The 26,100-nt window shown below is 31.6% G+C and overlaps 1 protein-coding gene across 1 annotated transcript in view; it reads right to left on the reverse strand.

Annotated features, from left to right (window-relative positions):
- LOC129235186 (E3 SUMO-protein ligase RanBP2-like) overlaps nucleotides 1-26,100 on the reverse strand; it is a 115,297-nt gene that overhangs the window by 22,952 nt on the left and 66,245 nt on the right. Inside the window, exons 22-32 of the mRNA XM_054868881.1 lie at nucleotides 24,363-24,494; nucleotides 21,399-24,017; nucleotides 14,590-14,754; nucleotides 14,026-14,506; nucleotides 11,600-11,629; nucleotides 10,290-10,439; nucleotides 9,654-9,908; nucleotides 7,062-7,265; nucleotides 3,934-4,109; nucleotides 615-699; nucleotides 288-508 (exon numbers count right to left, since the gene is read on the reverse strand). Coding sequence (XP_054724856.1) covers nucleotides 288-508; nucleotides 615-699; nucleotides 3,934-4,109; nucleotides 7,062-7,265; nucleotides 9,654-9,908; nucleotides 10,290-10,439; nucleotides 11,600-11,629; nucleotides 14,026-14,506; nucleotides 14,590-14,754; nucleotides 21,399-24,017; nucleotides 24,363-24,494 — 4,518 coding nt within the window. The remainder of the gene's footprint in view (nucleotides 1-287; nucleotides 509-614; nucleotides 700-3,933; nucleotides 4,110-7,061; nucleotides 7,266-9,653; nucleotides 9,909-10,289; nucleotides 10,440-11,599; nucleotides 11,630-14,025; nucleotides 14,507-14,589; nucleotides 14,755-21,398; nucleotides 24,018-24,362; nucleotides 24,495-26,100) is intronic.

The following is a 26,100-nucleotide window of genomic DNA, read 5'->3' on the forward strand; positions in this document are numbered from 1 at the left end:
TACTTGATTTGAATCTCGTCTTTTAGATTGCTTAGCATGATCTCACTCAATGCCGTAGGTTGTTTCGGGTCTGGAACAACCTATGAATGCACAGGATTTTTGTCACGGTTCGGCATCCCGAGTTTCACCAAACACAAGTAAAGAATTTCGACTCCTATTTTACAAGACAATCAAACACAGGTACTAGTCGTTTCTTGCCGTAACTCAACCAATCAACAAAATTGCATTAATATTGCGCAACTTCCATTGCATAAAGCACATATTAGGAATGTGAAATTATTTTTTACCTTAAATTGTTTACTCTTTTCATCATACACTTCAAAAGTCACCCTTTTCTCAAATACTATATCATATTCTTCACTATCATCGGAGTTTGCATCAGCATTTGATTCGGACTCAGCATTGACATTTTCAGATTTTTCACTCGTTTCAATGGGGTCCTGTTGCTCAGATTCCCCGTGTGAATCATTTACTTGATTTAGAACAGGCGCATCAGTAGGATTTTTGACTGAAAATAAATGTTTGAAAAATGTACAATTAATAGTTAAAATACAATGCACAAGAATTACAAAAGTAATTAATTGTAATACAATATATGATAAGGTTTAACTTACCTTCGTCAACAGATTGGCTAACAGTTGAAAGGTTACTGACACAGTCATGAAACGTTGCCTTGAATTTTTCTAAAAGTTCTTTATTCTGCATAAGAAAAGATTAAATACAACACAGAATATAAGTAATGATAGAAATTCATAAAATTATTGAAATTTCATACATGGATAAATCTGATAAACTTTAGCTACCCTACATCAATGCTTTGATACATAATGGACTTTATAGAATTTAACATTGAATTGTAATTATTTGACCTCTTAAATTATGGAAGTATAAGTGAACATAAATTAACTTTCATAATTTTAGAATCAGATCATTGAAATAAATCTTTAAAATCATTAGTTTCATTGATATGTATTTTTTATGATTGTACACATACAGTAGTTATTACCATTTTCTAATTTAAATTTTCACACTTAAAAAGATTTAAACAATGAATGAAAAATGCTATTACAATTCAGTTTTCCAGATCATGTATATCAAAGTGTTTATATTGACTACAAATATGACTAAAAGAGAAACTCATTTATTACAATATTTTGTTTCATTCTTACACTAAGAAATAATTGAAAGAAAAGACATTAATATGGTTTGTACAGACTTTTTGAAGACTAAATAATGTTGCAAGAACTTTCACTCATTTGCCACAGACAGTGGAATATGCTTACACTTCCATGTTTCAGCAGGAACACCATGTAGATTTTGCTAAATGTTTTAATGGGATTGAGGACTACTTTTTAAAACTCATGCATGAACACAACCACATAGAGATAGATTAGACAACTAGCACACTTATTAGTTATTACTTGTTCATTTTCAACAAGCTTCTGATTTACAGCTGGAAAAATAAGTTACTCAACAACTAGATGACACAACACACAAATGAATAAAAAAAGGATTCCAAGCTGCACATGAAAAGAAAAACACATTATGCAGATAATATAAAAGATCGTGGACAGCATGTCTGAACTAAAGGAGAAATCAAACTATCCTCATTTGGACAAGTGGAGTTCTACTGTAACTCTTAAATTTCTTTTGCTAAGCTACTCTAACCTAAAATCTACTTTTTCTATTTAAAATTTCATCAGCTTTGATCTGGAATGATTTAACAATTAAAAAAAAAATTTTGTTAGCTCAGTTTTAAGAATCTTGGATATTACATTTTTGTTGCTCTGGGTTTTTTAAGCAATCTATATAAAATCTACAAAACAGGGGAAAAAATCCAAAAAGCATTTTATCTTGTATTTTCAAACAATCAATCTGAAACACCTCTAATGATTTGGATCAAATTTTGTATTTAGATGAAGTTTTGCTTTTAAGTTCATCTACATTTGTGTTTTCAAGCGATTTTGCCCAAAAAACTTGGTTTGTAATGTAAAATTTGCTCGGGTTTAGCCTAGAAACAAAAATATGAATGAACGCACAACGCAGACGATTTGTAGCCAAGACGACAAAAAATTTAAAAAAGTCTCTCAAAATATAAATTAAAAATCGAGCAGTTTTAACACAAAAAGCATAAACACTCGTTGTATAACAGAAGACAATTATGTAGCACATTGCATATTTATGGAAAACATTCAACAATCATGCGTTATATAGGGATTATTTCAGCTGTGAAATAACTTGATTATTGCGCTTGTGAAAGATACTGCGAATCAAAATTATAAAAGTACAAAGAACGTTAATTTATACTCATGTGAATACAAACATTGAAGGAATTTGTCAGGGCTTCAGAAGCATGATTGTGATTATTTGCTTTTGAAATTGGAAAGAAAAAATGAATACCGAGTAACTAAATAAAAATGCATAGCATTCAACGAGTGACTACTATTGAATCGCAAACTTAAGACCAAATTCAGAAAAATGTAGCCAATATTAATCAAAGAGGATCCACTTAAGACACATATTTTATACATAAGAAATAAATGAAACAGAGAGAACTTAATCATTTAAATGACCATTTTGGTAATATGGAATCTGATTATTATTTGCAGATGCCTGAACATTTTAAACGGGTTGAAAGAATGAGTAACTAGAATATGATAAGACTTTGTCAAATGTGAGTCATTTGCTGGATTCACAGTGTGAATTAAGTCACCCAAGTGGAACTATACCAATTATGACTGCTGTTGTATCTTGTTAAATGTGTTCAAATTTCTTCCAACTGCAAATGGCACCTAGTATCAGACACGTAACCAAGTAAGTCTGCTTAGCATGAGATTAAGTCAATCACTATCAACAATGGATTCTATGGATTGAAGTGTTACAAGAATCTGCATTGTCAAAAGACATATAGCAGTACAAAGCCTTTCTATTTGACTGCTAATTTACAGATATCCTGAAAAACCAAAGCGATTATAGGAAATAATTAAAAACAATGTGGCATAGCATTTTATACAAATAGCCCAGCGGAATGGATTGTCAAATTGAAACTGCAATTTATCGCACATACAGGGTTATTGCTCTAAAGTGAAGCACAAGAGCAACAGAAGGAATAGATTTCAACACTATGTACAAATTTTGAATTTGACGACATCGAGGATTGCAATGTATAAGTAAAATTCTCTGAACACGGGTAAATTTCAGGGAAATGCACTAACTAAATATCAGGAGAAGAGCAGATATAAATAGTTAATGCCATTCTTCAACCTGTAATAAGTACAAACGGTGAAACACTTTTTCATTGATGGTCCAGGAAGTACTAAAAAGTGCTTATTTATAATTTTAAGTGCGTATTTATAAAATTTGTGCACGGCATGCTTATTAGTAAACCGTACATTGTGAAGTGCATAGTTTATACCAGCATTGTTTCCACTGAACTTCAACTTTCTAATATTTTTACATTAATATTTATTTGTAAGTAGCTCAGAGCTGCCCTTGGTGGAAGTCTATGAGAGAGGGCTTTAGCAGTGAACCTCTTGCTTCCAGGGCTCGAAAAATATATTGCAAGACATGCCCAGGGCATGTAAAGATTTTGATTGGGTGCGAATCTTTTACCCTTACATGCCCGGCTGGGCATGCTTTATTATAATTTTTTAACTGAGTATTGGTAAGTTTAATGGCGACTTATTATGTACTATTTATTTAAACTTCTATTTCTGTTTTACATTGAAATAATTCTTGTTTCAGATATAAAGCTGTTTTTCGACATCTAACATATCTTGGAAACAGCTCTAACAATCAGGATTAAACTTTATATTCAGTTAACATCTTGCTTTTCTAGTTAATCTTATTAATAAATATCATTGAAAGCTGGAAAAAACATAATTTTACCAAGGAAAAAAAGGGGGAGCGAGGCTTGGTCACCCAGGAACTTACTTTGAAGCGAGCAGCAAACTTCGAGGGGTCTGGTTGATTGTCAGAATAATCTATAGCATTCCAACACACTGCAGTTTCACTTGTTGACATTGGAGATAATTCCATTCCTGGAGTGATGAAATGATTACAAGCTATTTTGTGCACTTGATCTCTTCTGAGAATGATGCGGTATTTCACTATAAACACAAAATGAGAATGTCACAAAGAAAAGCATTTACAGTCGAACCTGTCTTTCTTGAATTCACGGGAAGGGAAAAAAATTCGAGATAAAGAGGTTTCGAGATACGGAGGTTTTGAGAAACTTATTGAAATTTGGAATCTGATGATGAAAATTTGAATTTTATACCAAAGACTACACATGCGAAAGATTAAAATTTTTCCATATTAGTTTTGTTAGGTATTTATTCTACTATTTTATACTAAGCACTTTATTGCAAGCAAAATAGTCTTTTATTGTTTTTCGGTTCCTGTCTTTTTTAGATTCAACTATCCTAATGTGACCAGACGTCCCGCTTTTTGTCTTACTGTCCCGCCAAAGTGTCCCGCTTTGTTGAAAAAGTCCCGCTTTTTTGTTTAAATTCCGTCACACAAGAAATATAACATACAATCTAGATTTTTTAAACGTTTTTTTCGATTTTTTGCTGTCAGTAAACGTAAGAACGCCATATAAAATGTTATTCTTTAATGTTTAATATGCTGAACTACCTCCACCATGATTTGGATTGAAGCTTTGGAGGAGCTGTTAAGCGTCAGGTGTTGGCCGCAAACAGGGGAAAATAAATTCATGCAAGGAATTCCTTGATTTTCTGAAAGGCAACAAAAATTTGCTTCTTAAAATTGCTTCTAACAGCAAGTACAACTGAAAATAATAATTTTGATTAATAAATTTGTTGTGTGATGCAATATTCTTTACATCAATACTATTAAATTATTTTCAACTTGAGTTCTTTATTGGTACATTTGAGTTATTTCTTGGCATTTTTCTGTTACGTAAAATATTAAGCCTGTGGAAAAAAGGCTTAATAGATCTCCACCCCCCCCCCCCCCCGTCATGTGTCCTGATTTTTAGCTTGAAAAATCTGGTCACATTAAACTATCCTCTTGATGTTGGCAATGGCTGAAAACCCATCTTGGCCTGTACGAGCATACTTAACTTTGGCGGCAATTTCATTTTTCTTAATGGATTCCTGTCCAAAAATTCTAGAATTTTCACTTTTTCATCATTTGAAAAAATCTTTAGCTTTCTTTTCACACCAATCATTTCTCTATTCTACGCAATCACAACTTCAAGCAAGAGATCACTCATGGAACAGTACCTAAACCAGATAGTGAAACGGGTTTTAATTTGAATGACCTTTATTAACCACGAACTTGAAAAAGTCACCCCACATGTCAGATCTGTCAAGCCCAGCCCTCTCCTCATTGTTCCATTCTCTGCTTCCGAGAAAGCGCTCGAAATGACTGTCCTTTCGTTAGTCTTCCTGGAAAAAAATAATACCTGGGCGCATTTCTCCCTTTTTTACACTGACCTCTCTGCCCTTGAGGACAATGCTACTGTTTCTGTGTTTGAGGAAAGTTGTTTGTTGTTTTAAAGATTGCTGGGCTTTGAATTCAAAAATGTCAGCATTGCTGGAATTCGAGATATAGAGGTATTCGGGATTTCTTTTCGAGATAAACATGGAAAATACATTGAATTTTGGCTGAAAATGCAGGGGAATTTAAAAATTTCGAGATAGACAGGTTTTCGAGATAAGCAGGTTCGACTGTACAAATAAAAAGCACAATGGCATGTTAATTTCTTCATTCCAAACAAATGTTACAGCAAATGCCCCATTAAAATTTGTATCTCAGGCAAAATGCCCACCGGAGATGCTCATTGATCCATATACATGTCACTCTTGGGAGTTTTCAAAGGGCTATATTCCCCAATGGGACTTTTACATACATAAAAAGCATGGAATAGGAAAAAAACTAAACAAGGGAATCTATAAGCAATATATTGTTGCCTCAAAGCAACAGAAGGAAATCTTACTGTTATGCCTGAGATTAAATGTCTTATTGTTGCTCAGAGGGGACAATATAATACTAACCATATGCTTTGTGTTGGTAATATTATAAAAACTATCGTGAGTTTACTGAAACATACACATACTGGTATTGTCTAGTATGTTGTAAACTAAAAATATAGATTGTTCTTTATTTATCCTCACACACACCCATTTCTTTATCGTTGTAAAAGTAGAAAATTTGATTGTTGTCAAAAATGCAGCAAAATATTATTCTTGAAAAATTACAAGTAAAGAAACTATCAGGCAAATAATAAATTTACTTTTTTTTTTGAAGACAGTTTTAATAAACATAAAATTAATATCAATTAAAAATATATAGTTTTTATTAGTAAAATAAAAGATATAGTCAAGTAAAGAATTAAAAATTAAATGCTATAAGATTTTCTCAATCGTTATTTGCACGCATTCTTAGTCCTCATTTAACAAAAACTTTTCATCAAAACTTTGTACCAAGGGTTTGAGCAAGGTTCCAAGTCAGGAATTTTTATTTATTTTAATCAAGAGCAAGCACTCTATTAGATTTTCAAAAAGAAAGCAACATAATTCTGCTCTGTTTCTTTCTTTTCTTTTTAACCTTATTAATACGAGCAGATTATGTCTCTTGTAGCAACATTCGACAAATTCACTTCTTCCTGTGTAACAACCTTTTCATCATTTAGAATATTTTGGTGACTAGTAGATGCGTGCATGAGTACAACAACCATGTGAAATTAGACAAAATAACAAAGCCTTAACTTAATGAAACACATTCATTTTAGTGAGGTAATGTTAGATTAAAATATCTACCAATTCCAATAAACAAGTTTGTTAAATTTGCTATTAAATGTAATATTAAAATGCTTTTTACAATAAGTGCTTAGTGTAATATTTATTCAGTTAAATATTTAAAACTAATTAGTGTCTAAGCATTAACTTTCCTTTTTGTGGCTAAACCTAAAAAATGTTTATTTATATTAAAAGGCTGATCTCAAATTCATATGTTTCTCTGCTGTATATATATACATTAATTTTAAATAATAGTTTTGAAAAAATCACAAGTAAAGATACATATTTACTTACAGTTTTCATTATGTTTTAAAATTTTTAAATCTCCAATTCCTCTTTCCTTCCACTGTTTTAAACTTGAATCAAATTTAAACAATTTGGCACGGTTGACAAAAACTGGGGTCTCATCTTCTTCACCGGTTTTGACAGTAATCAGTTCAGGTAAAGGAATCACAGGCTCAAAATGAATGTCGGGACCTTGTGCTACAGTGTCGTCATCTAGAGATAAATTAAACAAATAAAAACTATATCATACCTACAACAATAAAAACAGGACATTGAACCCAATAATTTGAGAAAATCTGTTGATATAAATGAAAGAAGAAAGCAATTTAAAAGCAGGAAAACTTTAATTTTGGGGAAATAAAACAGTTTTGTAGTAGTAAAACTAACATTCTGAAATATTGATTAATAATTAAATATCAGAAAAACCCTTTTAAAGAGGTTCCCAAACTTTTTCATTTTGCGGACCCCCCACTAATTTGTCTGAAGTAGACCGCAAATATTCAAAAATTAATTATGCAATGCAATATTTATAGGTGAGCATTCCGAAACGAAATGAATTTTTAGGTAAAATTTTACCTAATGTGTTCTAAAATCATCACCGAGATGCAGAATGTATGAAAATCAAGGGCAGATTTAAGTCGGCATCAAAGAAAAATAAAAACATGGGTTTTTTCTGCAAAAAGAGAGAGTGGAAGAAAGAGAGAGATTAATTTTTTTATTTCTTCTAACTTTAAAAAAAATTTAAATAAATAAATAAATAAATAAGACTTATTTTGGAAGAATTCATTTTTATGTCATGTAAAATCTTGCATTATTGTTACATAAATAAGTATTGCCCAAGTGCATAGGTAATAATTGTGTTTGGTGTTTTATGATAAAATGCCTTAAATTTTAATGATAACTTGTTGATAGGGGGTCCAGGTTTGTAAACCCCTTTTTGCATTTCATGCACCCGGAATTTTTTCTTTTGTTGACAAATTTGCAAATTTACGTGGACCCCTTAGGGCTGTGGCCCCTTAGCCCCCCCCCCCCATGTGAGCTGCTGTGGAAATCATTGCTTTAAAGTGAAGCATTTATGGATTTTGGTGCAAGTATTTTATTGTAAAAACAAAGTTGTGAAACAAATTAAAAAACTACAGGTTTACAGAACTTTGTTTAGATGTGAATATCAGGAAAAGTACTAAAGTCCCAGATGAATTTCCAAAGCACTTCCCATTAAAAACCAAAAGATTTTTTTTTCATATAGTAAACTTCGTAACCATACAATCCATGGCAAAATTTTGAGGTTTTACTTTAATCTAAAACACTGAAACTCTTTTTATTACAGTAGACCCTCGTTTTACGCTGGGGTTACGTTCCACGGAAAAGCCACATAAATCAAAACTGCGTAAACTGAGACCTAACATTAATGTTAAAATAGGGGTTAGGTTCCGTAGATAAAAAAATACTCCATTTAGTGATGACTAATTGTATAATAAGTTTTAAAGTGTACTGATATCGATTTCTATGCACAACACGCATAAAGAAAACATAAGTTAATTTTGTGTTATGTTCATAAAAAGGAGCTTGTCGTTTGGCAGTGATTAAGAATTTTTCTCTGTAGTTCTTTGCAGAGCATTAATGAATCCAAGATCACTTGCATTGTTTCCATGATAGAATCTTCCTTCACTAACAAATCAGAAAGATCATTTCTATTGTCTAGGAATGGTTCAAAATTTTCAATGTGAACATTTTTGGTTGTGTGTCATTGATGTCGGTATCCACGGTGGTGTTTTCATCCCTTCCACTTTTAAAAACTCTTTTTTCAGTGAGTTCTGGACTGTGTGAGTTTAAGAACTTACTTCCTGGAAAGAGCTCTGGAACCAATCGCATAAACTGTTTCCAGTGGCCCAAGCTCGATTATTAGTACGCCAAAATGCAGTTTATTATGCGCAATCTAGAATCTTTAGAGAGGAAAAATTTATCTGTTTGCATTGTTGCATCTGCATAAAACCGAAACTCATCCGCATAAACTAAAAAAAAAAGGTGTCGAACCTAAAACCGCGTAAAACGAGGGTCTACTGTACTTCAAAATCATGTTTGCAATTGTCCTACCTTTGAGTCACAAATTTTAAAAAAATCCTGTGCATTATGAAACATTGCAGCAGAAACAAATACAAAATGAAGTAACATGTTTTATGATTATCTGTGACAGTGTGAGTCTTGTGTTTTAGAAAAAATGAATTTACATCAATAATATATATATATATATATATATATGCTTGTCCAAAGCTTTCATATCATGTCTGGAGTGCAAACTTCTGGAATGGTTACTTCTAGTCAAAACATTAATTTGGCCCCAATGGATTATGCGGGATGAAACCTCTTATGTGATGTGTTAGTTCCAATCAAAAGTTTTCACTTCAATTCGCATAGAATTTCATATAAGAATTTCCCAATCTTTACTTTCCTGCAGGGGTGATAGTGGATTCAAGAAAAATTTTCTGAAGACTGAAATTTTCGAAAACTATGAAAAAGATAAAGAGAAATATTTTGCAGAAGAAATTCAAAATCCTTGCATATCTAAGGCTTAAAAGCTTTTTTTATGATGAAAATTTTTACCTCCATCAGCTTCTGTTGATGTATTAAGGTTTGAAAATAAAGGCGTTCCTGCTCCTTCAAAAGCATTCATTTTTGAACTTGAGCTACTAAGCGCATTATCAGTAGAAGTAAGAGCTAAATCAGCAAAAGACACAACGTTCTTAGACAACTTAAACATGGGATCTTCCGATTCACTAGATACTGGTACTGAATCAATCTTTTCAGGAATGGATACAGCAGCTGTTTCAGAAGATGATTGTTTCTTGTCAGGAGAAGCTAAGAAGTTGAAGAGAATAAAATCAATTCATACATTTTTTCAATTCACATGCATCAAAACATTAAGCAGAAGTAGCATTTACAGCCAACAAAGTTATTTCAAAACTTAATAATGAAGAAGTAAAATCGGCATCCTGGGCACATAAGAAAAATGCATGCATCAGTCTTAATAATCAAAATAATAATAATAACAATAATAAAATAAATAAGAAAAGTGTTTCAATTAAGATACCAATTAGAAATAAGAGTTAGACAAAACAAAAAATCTTTTTTAAAATTATCTGTTAAATTATGATTAAAAAATTGCTGAAATCATGGGGGGGAAAAAGAATTTAACTTAATTCAAACAGCTAGCTTGAATATAATAAAAAAAGCAACTACCTTTTGATTGTGACGTACTATCATCACAGCCTATACAACCAGGGCAGTCTGCTTTGTTTTCATATAAAAAGAAAGTATCAGGTAGTTTAAACTTTCTTGCCAATGCTACTTTGTCAGCAGGTGGTGATGCTTGATAGATAATTTCAATTTCTAAATATGAAGAATAGTTCAGTGATATACTTGAGAGTAAATAAAATGAATTGATTATGCAAAATAATTTTCAAAGCATACTTGAATGTGGAAGAATAACTTAATACTACTCGGATATATAAATGCACCCGAAAAACAAGCGACCTCATTTGTATTCATATATAAGTTAGGATTTTTTTACAGAGCATAAAAATATTCCTTGGCTTTTTTTCGAAAAGTGAAATTTACTTTTGAAATAGTGAAACATACAAGAGTAGTTAAGACTATAATAGCAATCAACTCCACAAAATCATTAATTTTCTAAGATGAGGGGAAAGAAGAGATATGTACTTTTTCGACTTTTAGCATCAAGAATGCTTGACATTGAAGATTTAAAAAAGACAAGAAACATTTAGATGTAATCTTAAATACCGATTCCCCCCTTTACACAATGCTAAATTTTTAGTTTAAAATAAACAGCATGAAAAAGTGCTTGATTTAGCTTTTGAGGGGCATTTCTGATTTTCAATGCACGAAATATGCTCATAGAGGGGTCAAAAATATCTCTGCATATATGTGTATCTATAAGAACAGATAGCTTTAACGTAAAGTTTTCTTTTCATAATTTTGTAAACACCATTTTTTCCTTTATGTATGCAGTTATAAGCAATATTGAGAAATTTAACAACTAAAACTACGATAAAAAACCTAATAGATTAAAGGTTTTTTGGCCATTGCAACCAAAAGAAAAGGATGTAAATTGAGAACATGCTAAAAAAATTTAGATATTTAACATGAGTTTAAGCATAAAATGCATATACTTTATAGCATACATATAATGCATTACTATTATAATTATAGGGTTGACTTCCAGTTTCATAAACGTGAAAAAGAATTAACTTTCTCTACAAATTTAGATCATTGCAGACATAAGCACTTTCATTTTATAACTATGTAATCAGAACAGAAGGAACAGTTTTGCAAAGAAAAATGAAGAAGGGAGGAGATTAAGGATTGAGTTCAGTTTATTTTAATTCTACATACTAAAAAGAATTGTCGAACACAAAAATAACTTTTTACACTACAAGAACGCAAAGCTTTTTAATTAAGTTTAATTTAAAATTAGAACATAAGCACACTCATGGCAAAATAAAAGATGTTTATACAATTATATCACTCACCATCATCATCATTTTCTTTATCTTGTGTTCCTAATTCAAAAGTAAGAAATTAGTTTCTAATGAACTAGTTAAAATTAGAATAAGAAAACAAAAAAAGACGACAGAATTTTCTTCTTTCTTTATCGATAAAAATAATAGATTCAAAATGATGAGTTAATTAAGTTTAATTGTTTAATTAAATCCCATATGTGTATCATATTCATTTGATTACATACTTTTTAATTTATTTTATAAATTCTCAATCAAAATGTTCAGAAAAAATTAAAAACGTTTTTGGCAGTTTACTTATTTTATAATGCATCATTCAAAAAATAATTTGTGTAAAAGTCATATCTTTTGTACGTACAACAATTTTATAAAATGTAAACACATTCACAACAAGGTTAATGAAGAAGTAATATATACAGTAAACTCAAAGTTGCAGGAAAAATGAAGGAAAAAAAAAACGAGTTATTGAAAATTTGGCTTATTGAGAACAAAAACAATAGTTCCATAACAAAATAGTTCCACTAAATTCAATAAATTTATAGTTTGATCAAAAAAGTGGTGGAATAAATACCAAAGATATGAGATACATACATACTTGATATAAATTACATGTAAGATAGTTAGATAAATTCAAGAATTTGCATAAGTTGGAAAACAAAATCAAATTTTTCGCATGGTATAAAAATTTTGACAACCCAAAAAAAAAAAACTAATCAAATATTGCTTCTGAGCAGAAATTTGTTTTTTCAGTAATGTAGGGTTAGTAAATGTCAAAGTTGGAAAAAAGAAATAAATTCTTCATTTAAGTCATGGAAAGCATCATTATTTACAGGAATCCATGATAAGTGAAAATGGAAATTGTTAATCTGAATTCTTAAGTAAGTCAACTCTAAGAACAATTACCATATTGGAAAGGGTCCAAAAGCGGGTACTAGATTAGTAAGTGAACTTTCAGGTTTAGATCACTATTCCAACTTAAAAGGCTTAAGGAGTTTGTTTGCCTGCCCTAAAATGACCTTTTTTTTCCAAAAAAAAAAATTTTTTTTTTTAAATTTTGATTTATGTTTGAAAAGAACATACTTTTGGGATTCCAAAAATGTTTAAATTTTGATTTTACGAGAATTAGAAACAAACTTAAAGTCAATTAGGTACAGCGGAAGTTATATTGTAAGAACCGAAAGTTGAACTTAAAAACCCCAAAGACTCCCCAAAAACCAGGTAAAAAGAAAAGCTTTAAGAAAAGTATACCTATTGACAAGTATAGTCAAGGAATTCATAAGCTAGTAACATTGAGAATTTTAACCTCAAAAATTGTCTAAAACAATCATATTTAAAGTAAGAAAAATCTTTAAATGTGTTTTCTGAAAAACTATTTTCTTCAATATTTTCTTTTACGACAAATTTCATAAAATATTAAAAATTTTACCCCCCCCCCCCCGACTGAGTTGCAACTGTAGAATCAAAACGGAAAATTTAAAATCCTTTTAAAAGCCTTATATTATTAAAAGTCAATGTCAAGTATTGTATTTGGTAACAAGTTGAAACTGGCAACAGATAAAAATTTTAAATCATTGTGTTTAATTTCCTTATCGGCCAACAATGAATTCGGAAATCAATTGTGTGAATAAAGGCTTAGGCGTTATTAAAATCAGTTTTAAAAAAACGTTATAATTCGAATTCTTTGCAACATGGAAGTTCCAAACACATTCTATCAGACGCTGAAAATAATTCTCTTTTTTTTTTTGTATTAAATTTTAAATTTTTTTATACATGTTTTCACTGCAAAAATTGCAAAAAACCTTTTAGAGGTTTTTAATGTCTTCGTTAATTAATGCCGTCCAAAGACACAACCTAGCTAAGAACACTCCCGATCAACTCTCCTTTCGAACAATTTTTTTTTTTCAAAATCGGTCCATCTGTTTAGGCGCTGGAGTGCCACAGACAGATACACATACACACAGACACATCAAACTTATAAACCTCTTCCTTTGTGTCGGGGGTTAAAAATGGCAGATGTTCATGGGCTACTTTTTGTACTGAAGATAGAACCAGAGGTTGCTGTGTGAAAAGCTGAAAACAATAATCAAGGCTAATCTTGAAGTTTCGAAAAAGTTGAACCTCAGTTTGGTAGGGTTGTATGCAGCTGGAATTATTTACCAGAAATAACTGTTACTTGCAGTGGGGTGAATAATTTTGAGGGAACTTGATCCTCATTAAATTGACTATGACGAACCCAACTAGAACAAATCCCTTTTATCACAGAATCATTGAATACATATAATGGGTACTATTAAGCAGTAAAATATCAGAGTATTCTTTACATTTGGTACTTTTGTTTGTTAAATCTAACTTTTGAATCAAATTTTAAAACATGATTATTCACAATTAATACTTATGTTTATTAATATTACAGCTATTGAAGCTGCTGTAATACTTACCAAATTGAAAGCCAGAGCCACTAAAAATTGTCTGCTCATTGTTTGTTTCAAAATTAGTACTGAAGAATGATCTTGAGGGAGATTTGTCTTTTGAAAATGAAAACACTGGACCTGAAGCAGCCGAAGCATTAGCAAGACCTTGGTTTTCAGATGCAGAACTATTAAAGCGTGCAGAAAGCATTCCAGAGTTGAATTCTGATTCTGCCTTGACTGGAGAATCATCCTTAAAAGAAAAACTTGAAGCAATCCTGTTTACAGCCTCCTTAGATAGTTGCCCTTTCTCGGAAATCAAACCTAATGCAGCATCAATGTTTTGCTTGAAAAGCTCAGCTATTTCAGTGGTCTTAAATCTTGCAGCAAAGAGTTCAGGGGATGGTTCACTTTCAGAAAAATCTGTTGCAGCCCATGTCAGTGACTTTTCTCCACGCCATTCAAATTCCAAATCTTTGGTTAAATAATGGTTTAAACACACTTTAAGTACCTAAAAATCAAGATTAGATTTTTAATTTGTTCTGCACTGTATGTTTAAAAACTTAATATTGCAGTAAAATGATTTATATGTACCTGGTCTCGACGCATCAATAGACGCACTTTATTATTCAAGTGGTCAAAAAGAATTTTTAAATCGCCAATTCCTCTCTCTTTCCACTCTTTCGCAGAAAATCGGAACAATTTGGCTCGTTGGCAGAACAATACTTTTTCATCTTCTTCACCAGTTTTTACATCCACCTAGAAGTATTTATGAAAAATATTTTAAATTTTCGATGATAAAACAGATAAGTAGCACTTATAAACAGGGTTCACCGATATATATCCAATATTTATTTTGAAAATATCATGATATTTTGATATTTATTTTTTCAACCACGGTATTTTCAATATAAAAATTATATTAACCATAGTAATATTTGAAATACACCGCCAGCTCAGTCATTTCCTGCCGAGGACTGCAGTTTCGTGCTTATTAGCACAAATGATTGAGCTGGCGGTGTATTTAACGTATTTCTGCTTTAGCCCTGGCTAATGGGCGGTAATTTACTGAACATAGTAATATTGTTCATTTATTTTTTTAAATAACCAAAAAGTTATGTACTATATTTTTAAGATGTATTAATATATCATTAAGATAACAATATAGTATTCCTTTTTTATTTTATATTCATAAAATTAAAAGTAACATAACAATTTTAATCCCGATTAAAAGTGCTTAATTTTATATTAAACGTTAGTCTGAAAAAACAAAATGTCCTATGACTGTGCACCAACTAATACATATTTTTTATTTCTCAATCATATTATAACTGTGTAAAACTAGCTAACAGAAGAAAAATTAGTAAAACAGCTAATGCTAAATTAATTCCATTAAAATTGATTAAAATGTCAAATGAAAAATGTTAGATATAAATAATAAAAGAAACCTTAATTTTTAAGTCTACATATTGTAATAAAAATATAAGAAAATCAAGAGTGTTTTGAAGAAGCATTTACTATTTTGAAGACTTGAATTTGGGCTGATTGAAAATATCGGATGTATATATCAAAATATCCGATATATATCAAAATATCGGATATTTGATATTTTTGAACCCTGCTTGCAAATCAAACCAAAAATTATATTTATATTTTTCATACTGATTTCTCAAATTATATAAAAATGATGCATTTAATACTTTATAAAAATGAATTATATTTTAGTTCATTAAAGGATTTTGATTCACTTTAATATTCCATATGGCATTTATTTCATTCATAACACTGGTATACTGATGCGATTCCTCCAGTTGTTTGCTATTTCGATTCAGTGTGTGGGGTCGATCTAGAAATTCTTTCCCAGACCACACTCATCGTGAGAAAAACATGTTACGCTGGTGTTTTTTATCTGTCACCAGAATGGGAGCTGGATAAGTATAAGACCACACGTAAATACGGCTTTTGCTCCCCTTTTCTGAGAAATATTCGAAATTAGATCTTCAGAATAGCTGAATTTTATCCGGAGCTGGACATTTGTTGTGCACATAAACTTTCTCCGTTTGGTGTGATATGATGTCTGTGACAATATAGGGAACATTTTTCAACCACCTGTCAACGCAGTTGAAACCTCAGACAGCAGAAGGAAAATGTCTTTACCCATTTTGTCAACATCGTCTGACTATTGTAAACAGGGGTGCATTCCCCGCCAAACGAATCCCCGTATATAAGAGAAAATAAATAGGTCAAAGAGGGAGACACTTGTAGAGCAAAGAGCTGTGGAGCCACGGATTTTGGCTCGCGTAGTTCAAAAATATCTTTGTAACATTAAATAATCTGTAATTTGTAATATAGCTGTAAATATTGATCGCATTAAACGTCTCTAAAAGATCATGTATTCTCTTGTTATCTTTTACACAAGAGGTAAAAACGGTACACTGGGAGGGGGGAAACAATTTACATAGAACATTATCACCCGGCTGAGGTGGCGAGTGGGGCTTATAAATGCGGGGGCAAATTTTTTTTAGGAAGTTGAAGACTATTTTAGGCTATTTTGGGAGACTTGAGGGGGGGGGAGGCTTCTTATGTTTTCTCGCGTAAATGTTTTAGAATTGAAGTTTTAAAAACGCCGTTTTAGTAGAGTTTTGTCAACGTTTCGGGAATGGAGAGGAGTTTCCAGGGTTGTCCCCATTCTGTTATTATTTTTTTTAAATAAAATCTAATTAAGAGTAATAATTAGAACAGCGAAGAACTTTGGACTATCTTTGGTAATGTAAAAGTGAGGAAGGCTCTTTGCGAAAAAAAATCTTTAAATGATAACTTAAAGATGCAAATTAAAGCCATCGTTAGCAAATTTAGAGAAAGGGGTTTGGGGTTCTGTCACAGAAATTTTGCAAAGTTTAAAACATTTTTTAAACGTCTTTTAAAACGTTATTTCAAACTTCTCTTTTATTCACTTAAGGAGGAACGAAAGGGTTCGGAGTTTCTTCCAGTATTTTTTTTTTTTTTTTTTGAACTGATGAAATCCCAAGAACTCAGTCTTGAACTTCTTTTGAGGACTTCAGAAAAAGATCTCTTGATTTTTTTCCCCCTAATAGGAGCCTTAAAAAATGCAGTTTCATGCTATCTAGGGAAATTCTCTTCCTGAATATTTTTCCTCAAACAAGAGTCTTTATAACACAAATTTAAGTTATCTTTGAATTTAACAGAAGGGAGTGTGCTCGGGAATTTTCTCCCAGAAAATTTTTAAAATTGAAGTTTTGTGACGTCAATACTCGGGTAATTTCATACAGAATGTTTTGAAATTGAAGTCTTAACGTTGAGGCAATCTTAGATGATAAAAAAAAGTGTGGTGGCAGTGGCCCCCCTTGCCCCCTTGAATCACCGCCACTGTCACCCGGTGTATATGCCTACAATAAAAAAATACATATAAATGTTTTTCTGTACTGCATAATTTGAAAGTCATTGATTTTCATAAATTGAATACAAGGTGTTTCACAGGGAATTCAGGCAAAATGACCAAAATGTCTGAATGCAACCATCAAGATTACCAATATTTATTAAGTAATATTGTATTGCACATTGAGCATTAGGGTGAATCGAGAAGAATCATTTTCGGAATTTTAAATCGGTCAGGGTGAGAAAAGTTGTCTACAAGGACTAAACAATTACATGTGAAATTTCAAGTTGGTCAGATAATATCTTCATGTGCCGCAAGTCGGTCAAAGATCGCAAATTGAGCCTAAAAATTCCTTTTTTCTTTTTTACGAAAACATTGATTTTTAATAACTTTTCAAAAATCGGTCAGGGTGAAAAAAGGTACTGACTGAATGGGGAGAAATACTATGATGTAAAATAACATCACAGTCCGATGAAATATTCATGCACCACTTGGCAGTCGAAATCTGCAAATCAAGTCCTAAAATAGTCTTTTTATTATGAATGAAAAAAAAAATCTTAACTTTTGAGATCAACCACTCTTTGAGTAAAAAAGTTGCTTCATACATTTAAAATAATTCTTACCCGCCACAGAAAGCAATTAATCACGTGATTCGCTATTTACCAATCGCGTTTTCATTCAAGATATATTAAGCCACAACAAAGTGATATTAAAAAACAATCTTTTTTGCTCAGTTAAAATAACATTAAAATAAAAAGTGAATAAACCATCCAACATTAGAACAAAAGCAAAAAGCTTTGATGGACCAAAATCTTCAAAAACAAAGATTAAATACAGTCTTAATATTGATGTTCCTATTCCTGTCTGTAGTTCTAAAGCTACAGTATAAACTAAAATTCCCCACTTTTCCTTTTGGAATAATAGATCAAAAAGTAAACTGCTTAAAATACTAGTAACTATATTTAGAACATGAACAAATTAATTTACATCAAGCATGAAGAAACAGCTAAACGTATGTGGAGATCTTGGCATAAAGTGTATGAACAAAAGCATTTGAGAACCAAATTGTTTTTGCAACGAAAATGATGTATGTACTTTGAAATATGAAGAATGAATTAAGATGGAAGATTTTACTTGAAACATTGGCAAATGGCACTCTTGCAGATATTTTTTAACATTTTATTAAAATACTTAAGAGCCCCAAGCACAGTTCAAATGATCCATATGCAACAGGTCTAGGGTATAGTTCGAAGTTTACTAGTGGATTTCTGCTGGGGTTGAAAATCATGTATGCTTTTGAAATTGTCTGAGTAACGTCCCATTACACCATTTCATGCCAGGCGTTAACGTTTTACAAGTGCGAGTATGTCAGAATATCGAACATTTGGCTCATTACCTTGAAAATTATTCGGCAAGTAATCTCTAAGTCTAAGATTCTCAAATTTTAGTAAACAGAACATGATCACTTTGACGTAAACTGAGGTGTTGTATAACTTTCTAACTACAAGTGAGCTTTGGAATTCTATTAATCGATTGAGATACTTAACAGAGAATTTGAAAAGGTTATAGATCCTGTCATAAGAAGGAATAGTTACTTTGCACAACATTAAAATATTTCACTCTCAATGATTTGAGATGAAAGATACCACGTACGGCAGCTGGCCCCAAGAAGAATAATGGAAGCAAAAGAAAACTAACAGAATCGTTACTGTCTGTGAGGAAATTTGTTATTCTGGCCCTCAACTTTGATGCAATGACTACACAAACCTTGACAACTTGCAAGAAATTGAAAAATATGAGCCACCTATTATGAAAAACAAAGCAGATTCTGAAATTTTAAATGCACTATCGGAGCAGGAATGCAGGCTTAATATTTCCATTCCTAACTTTTCATGTCATACTCAAGCAAGAGCGATATGTTAAAATAGTAACAGAATCAGCAAGTAAAGTCTGCAGAGAGGAATAACGACATGGCTTCATTTTAGCCACAATTCAGTCACGAGAAAGTATGAATACTTTCAATATGAACTCAGAGTTCCGTAATTTACCCAAAGAATTCTGCTTCAGTCTGTAGATCTCTCTCTCTTCCTTTTTTAAAATTTTATTTTACTGTACTACAGTAGTTCATTTATAAAATATTTTTTACTGAAATAATGCAAAAAAATGTAATTTTTTGGGTTCCTACCTGTACTTGAATCTAATTATAACATGTTATAACGCTTATGTGTATATTTTCGAATGTGACTTGTCTTGCATCAAAATTTTACATATGTCTACAAAAAAATAAAGGTAAAATGCTAGGTAGTTATATTTGCTGCTAGTTTAAAGAACGTATTTATTGGTAACTTTTCTGAAAATGGTCGATTTAAAAAGTTTCAAAAATTATAGCTTTTTTTGTTCAATACGTGAATTTCAACTGCCAAGTGGTGCATGAAGATTTCATCGAACTGTGGTGTTATTTTACAACATAGTATTTCACCCCATTGGGTACCTTTTTTCACCCTGACCGATATGGAAAATTATTAAAAATTGTTTTTGTAAAGAAAAAATGCATTTTCAGGGTTATTTTGCGATTTTTGACCGCTTTGCGACCATGAAGATATTATCTGACGAACTTCACATGTAATTGTTTAGTCCTTGTGGACAACTTTTCTCACCCTGGCCGATTTGAAATTTCAAAAACAATTTTTTTCGATCCACCCTATTGAGCATACAAATTCAGCTTTTTGCCTATGTAAATAGTTCAATGCTCGGCAGCCACTTTGAGCATCTTAGCTTCTTTTTTACGAGGTTAGAAAAGGGTTTGAGAGACGGATTTCACTATGCCACTTTACTACTGGAGTTGGATTTTGACATCTAAATACGATAGTCTCAAAAATCTGAAGTAATTTACCGAGCTGGAGGCATGCTTGAATTGGTCAATTATCATCTCATTGAAGCTTAAATTACTAATAAACTGGTAGCTAAAGAAAATTTAGCACACCAGCAAAAGTCGCCAGCTATGATACAGTTCAACTCCTAAATTGAAGACAAAGTTTGAACTGAAGAGCATATCGTCGCCCCAAAGCATCAATAGGATATTTTAGTGTTATTTCTGGGATTAGATGTCTTAGTGTTGCTTTGAGGCTATGATATAACAACAAGCAGTAATAAACTAGGTAATGTAGTTTTGGAAGGTTCTTTCCTAAAAAGAGGATGCAATTTTTTTTTTAATTTCTGGAAAGCCTACTTCTCAGCAGAAAACTTCGCTGCAAATATAGTGTAATAACAATGTAAAACTCTTTAATACTTGTAAGAAATTCGAATTTTGAATAAAAAAAGAGTTAAGTCTGCAAAAAAAAAGTTATTTACATTTAAATACTTCAAATGGACTATTTCTTTTTAAATATTAATATCAGCTAATCTTCCCCACATTTTGTGCCAATTCATTGACAAAGTATTTCATAAGTTTTACCATAGTTTGGAGAGCTCGTCATAAAATATGGATTACTGAAGCCATCTGAAAATTTTTTTAAATACAGTCAAAATTACTCTACAATAAAATTTAAACAGAGTGGTGTCAGCAGAGATTTTTTTTTATTGTACAAGTAGAGGTCTTTTTAGGCAGTTTTGGATTATCCTTAGTCAAACCTTGAAAGAAAGTTTGAATCAAGTGATCTAAGTTTTTTCAATGGTCATTTTCTAAAAATATTTGCCAACTAACTATGGGAACACAGAAAATATAGGAGAGTTGCAAAAATATAGGAAATACAGGACAATCTTAATGATTTTAAAAAAATGTAGGGGATGTAGGACTATTTCTACCTTGTGTTATGATTTTATCATACTTCTTTACGCTAGAGAAATGCTGTAAAATGTCAATATGAATTAGAAAAAAAAAAAAAATTAAACATTTTAGTCCAAGGTTAGAAGATACGGTTTTTAAGGGTACTTGAAAAAAATTCTTTGCGTCTTTGAAAGAGAACAAAAGTCACACTTGAAAAAAAGTTAAGGAATTTTCTATTACCTTAGGTGGCAAAGGAATGGCAGGTTGGAAATAGATATCTGCATCAGACAATTCTGTTTCATCTTCATCAATATCAGAAGGAGTAGCTGGTGATCTGGGCGATTTGGGTGTCTTTACTGGGCTACGAGGTCTAACCCCACTAAAATTGAATTCATACTTTTGAGGACTACCAAAACGAAACTCCACCGGTCCAGAATCCGATTGCTGGGTTTCAGAGCCAAAACTAAATGGGGAAGATTGCACAGAGTTTGAATTTCCAAACACATAAGTTGGGGCTGCTGTCACTACTGGAAGTGGAATAGAAGTTTTTGATTGACTATCAGTTTTTGGTGCTACTCCACCAAATATAGTAGGTGCATTACTAGTTGTAAGAGTAGGTTTAAATCCAAAAGTCTGATCTTCTTTACTAGATACCGTAGAAAGACCAAAAGAAAATGTTGAAGATGGAGCAGTAGGTTTCATACCAAAAACAAACTGACTGTTTGTTTTTGGCATCTGAAAAGCAAATGCAGAGTTTGAAACAGAAGATGAGGAGGTTGTAGTTGTTGACACATTGGGTTGAAATGTTTTATCCGCACCTGATCCCTGGAAAGTATTAGCAGAATCATTCACTTTGGTTGTTGCAGAAGCAGGTTTTGGAAATTCACAAGATAAACATTTTTCATCAGATGATTTATTTCTGACATAACACATTTTACATTCCCAAGAACCTGTTTCAGGCTTAAAGAGTTCAGATAATGGTTTCTGCTCTTGCTGTGTTTGAGTTGTGGAAAAGCTTGCTTTTAGACCTGTTTGTGATACTGTTGGCTCAACTCTTGGTAATTCACAACATTCACATTTTTTATTAGAAGATTTGTTTCTCACATAGCAAGCTTTGCACTCCCAAGAGCCAATCTCAGGCTTAAACATTTCAGATAGTGACTGTTGTTGTTCAGTTATTTGTTTTGCTTCCATAGAACTGGAAATTGGCTTAGGGGTTTTACAATATACACAAGAGGACAAATTCATATTAGATTTACAACATTTGGAACACTCCCAAGAATTCTGAACAGGTTTAAATAAATCATCAAATGCAGCTTTATTTCCTTTACACAGATCCGATTGCATTTCCTGTTTGTTTTCTGTAGCAGTTTGAAGCTCAGATTGACACCTTGTAAACACATTATAAAACTCTGTAGCTATGTCTGCACTTTTGAATTTAGCAGCAAATTTCTCTTTTTTCAAATCTCCATCAGAAAAATCTTGAGCAAACCAAGTCCAAGACCTATCACTGTTTGATAAAGGTGTCAATTTAATATCAGGTAAGATATAATGATTAGCACAAATCTTTAAAACTTGCTCCCTGCGCATTAAAATTCTGTATTTTTTATTATCCTTCAAATAAAGTATTTTAATCTCTCCTATTCCTCGCTCTTTCCATTCTTTAGTTTCACTATCAAAACGATACAATTTCGCTCTTTCAGAAAATAATTTTTCATCTTCTTCTTCGCCTGTTTTAACATCAACTAAAGCTGGTAAAGGAACAACAGGTTTAAATTCAGCTGTTGGAATAAAATCTTCTGGAGCAGTTTCTACTGCACCATCAAAAGAAACTCTTCGTCCTTCTGAAGTCAGCTGAACTGTCAAAGGAGACCCTGTTGCAGCATTTTTAGATTCTGATGGCTTTTTTAAGATACTAGAAGTTTGTACAGTGGATTTGCTATCAAACCCAGTTTCTGGGACTATATTTTGCACCAGGTTCTGCATTTTAGAAATTTCACTGACTGATGTAGTTGGTGTAGTATTTATTTGACTTGGAGTAGTGACTGTTGAAAGTGAGGTAAATGAGAAAGGTGTAAACTGACTTGATGTGGCTGTAGTTGTGATGACAGGAGATTTGAAAGTAAATCCTGTAAAAGGACTAGATTTAGAAGCATTTATTTTAGTAACTTCAGGTCCATTTTTAGATTTAGTTGAAACTACTAATATTTCTCTGTCTTTTGGATTTGAATCATCTACTTCCGGAACTAACACTTTGGGAGTGTGAGTAGTAAAAGTAAAACCTCCCAAAATGCTCATTGAAGCATTTGTTGAAACAGCAATTGGTTTTGTAACAGTTTGACTATTATCACAAGACAGTTGTACACCACCAAAAGAAAATTCAGTTTTACTGGGTGTTGTTTCCCAACTATTTGATACAGTACTTATGGTTGAGACAGCTGCAGAAGAAGAAACAGGAATGATCTCAGAGCCAGGTTTCTTTGTTTCACAAGCAGCACATAGTAACTTATCAGCATTGTTACTGACATAACATGTTGGGCATGTCCATGAACCAGCCTTGGGCAAGAACTTTGATCCAAATCCAATATGAGAATTAGAAGAAGTAACTACATTAGTGACAGTTGATGTTTTAGGTGTTTTCTGATTTTCAACTTCTTTTGCTAAATTAACAGCTTTTTCAAACGCAAATTTGAAAGTAGCAGCCAATTCAGAAGTTTTGAAACGAATACAAAAATGTTCCGGTTTAAGTTCTTCATCTGCAAAATCTTGTGCAAGCCAAGTCCATGCTTTATCAGAATTTTTCAGAGAATTAATTTCCATATCAGCAGTAATGTAATGATTCGCACACACTTTAAGAACCTAGATAAAATGAAAAATAAATGTACTTAGAGATAATTATTTTATGATTTAGTTATCACTATTTTGCAATAAAAGTGATTTTAAAATTTCTAAAACAGGAGAGGATGAGGGGAAATTGATCAAATAATGTAAAAGCTCTTATTTTGGTGAATATGAAGATAGTGATTTTCTAAGCTGTAAAGTTTATTGCGAATAGAGCCTAAAATTGGAGAGAAAAAAATCATGAGGCTTAAATTTTTATGAATACTATGGGTTTGCAAAAATTAGTGCCTTGGGTAAATAAGTGCTTTTACAGTACATTGTTTCATGTGCAACATTCAATTGTTGAAAAAAAAAGGTACAAACTTGATCTCTTCTCATTAGCAGCCGAACTCTTCCACTTCCTTCGTGGTGTAATATTTTTACAGTTCCCACACCACGTTCTTTCCATTCTTGATCAACAAATCTGTACAATTTTGCTCTGTCTTCAAACATAACCTTTTAATACATAAGGAAAAATTACTATTAAAAAGGTGGATTTTCACAAAAAAATTGACAGAAAATAACACACTTTCACCTTAACAAAACCTTAAACAATTAAAAAAAAAAAAAAAAAAATTCCTTACCAATCCATTTCCTTTCCAATCATTACTTAAAAACGCTTTATTCAAAAATAAGTCAGGAAAGATCTTTTCATTTATGACATTAAAATTATTAATGCTTTCAATCTGATAGGCATTTTATGTAATGCTCAAATTTTTTTCCAAAAAGGGGCAAAGTAAATTCATGAAAAAGGGCACTTTTATGTGTCTGAACAGGCACATTCTCTTTATTCTTAAATATCGGGGAGTTTTTCCTAAAACTGTGTACATCATGAAATGAATAGTAAAATATACAACAACATGGGTGAGAAGAAATTATATCAGATAGAAAAAAAATTGTCTCAAATTCAGTAGTAAAACTTCTTAATGACCATAATACGTCACTAGTTTATTTAGGAGAGGGAGAAAAAAAAAGTTGTAGATATTTTGCATACTTCTATTAAAATGTTTAGTTCCAAGAACTTTAAAAAGCAATAAGACACATATCTTGAAAATAAACTACGTTGGAGTCTCGAAAATCCAAGGCAATTGGGGCTTATGTCACCTCGAATTACTGAAAACTCTGATTATCCAAAAAATTCTGGCAGATTTAAAATTTACACTATTCAGACAACATAAGGAGGAGCATCTTTTACTTTGTAGTATAAAGACAAGGAACTGTTGTCTTTACGGAAAATTAAGCACTCAAACTTTGACATAAATTTCCTTTTAATTGCATCTAAATGAAGGCTAACTTAATTATTTCTTGACATCCTTATGCATTTATGTGTGCAAGGCTACCAAAACATAACCAACCTCTCAAAAAAAAAAAAAAAAAAAGAAAAAGAAAGAAAGGAAGATCTATGAGTCATAAGCATTTTTAAAGCATACACTTTAAATTAGATACTAAAGAAAAATATTCAACATTATTTACTGGGTTTAGATTTCAGAAGAACATCCTAATTATAGTATCAGGGTTCATACTCTATTTGGATGAAAAAAAATCCAAGACTTTTTCATGACTTCATGAAAATTTTCATGACCTTGTTACATGAATAGAATAGTACTATTTAATTTCAAACTTGCCAATTTTTGGAAATGAGCATCAGCAAGCATTCTACGTTAATGCCATTACCTCATAAAAGCACTTACTTGTGAATGAAAAAATATCAGTGTACACCTGAAAAACTATTATTTTTTGTCTTCATCATATAAATTTAAGTGAAGTAAAAATGCAGAGAATAATCTTTTTATAAAAAGGCAGAATTATAATGAATGAGACAAAGGTTGAATGAGTCATTACTAAGTTTCAATAAATATGCTTCATAAGTTGCTTTTTACTTTCAACAGTGCATTTAACCATACACATAACTTCACAGTATTTTGGTTCTTAAAAGTAAAACCATTCTTTAGTAAATTCATGTTTCTAAACCAGATATTTGTAAGAAAAAAAATATTCAGTAGCAAGTAAATCTTCTGATTTAAATGCACTCGTTCACTTATTTGCAGTGTTGCTCACAAGA

This window comes from Uloborus diversus, chromosome 2 (genome assembly GCF_026930045.1).
Source record: "Uloborus diversus isolate 005 chromosome 2, Udiv.v.3.1, whole genome shotgun sequence".
Lineage (NCBI taxonomy): Eukaryota > Metazoa > Arthropoda > Arachnida > Araneae > Uloboridae > Uloborus > Uloborus diversus.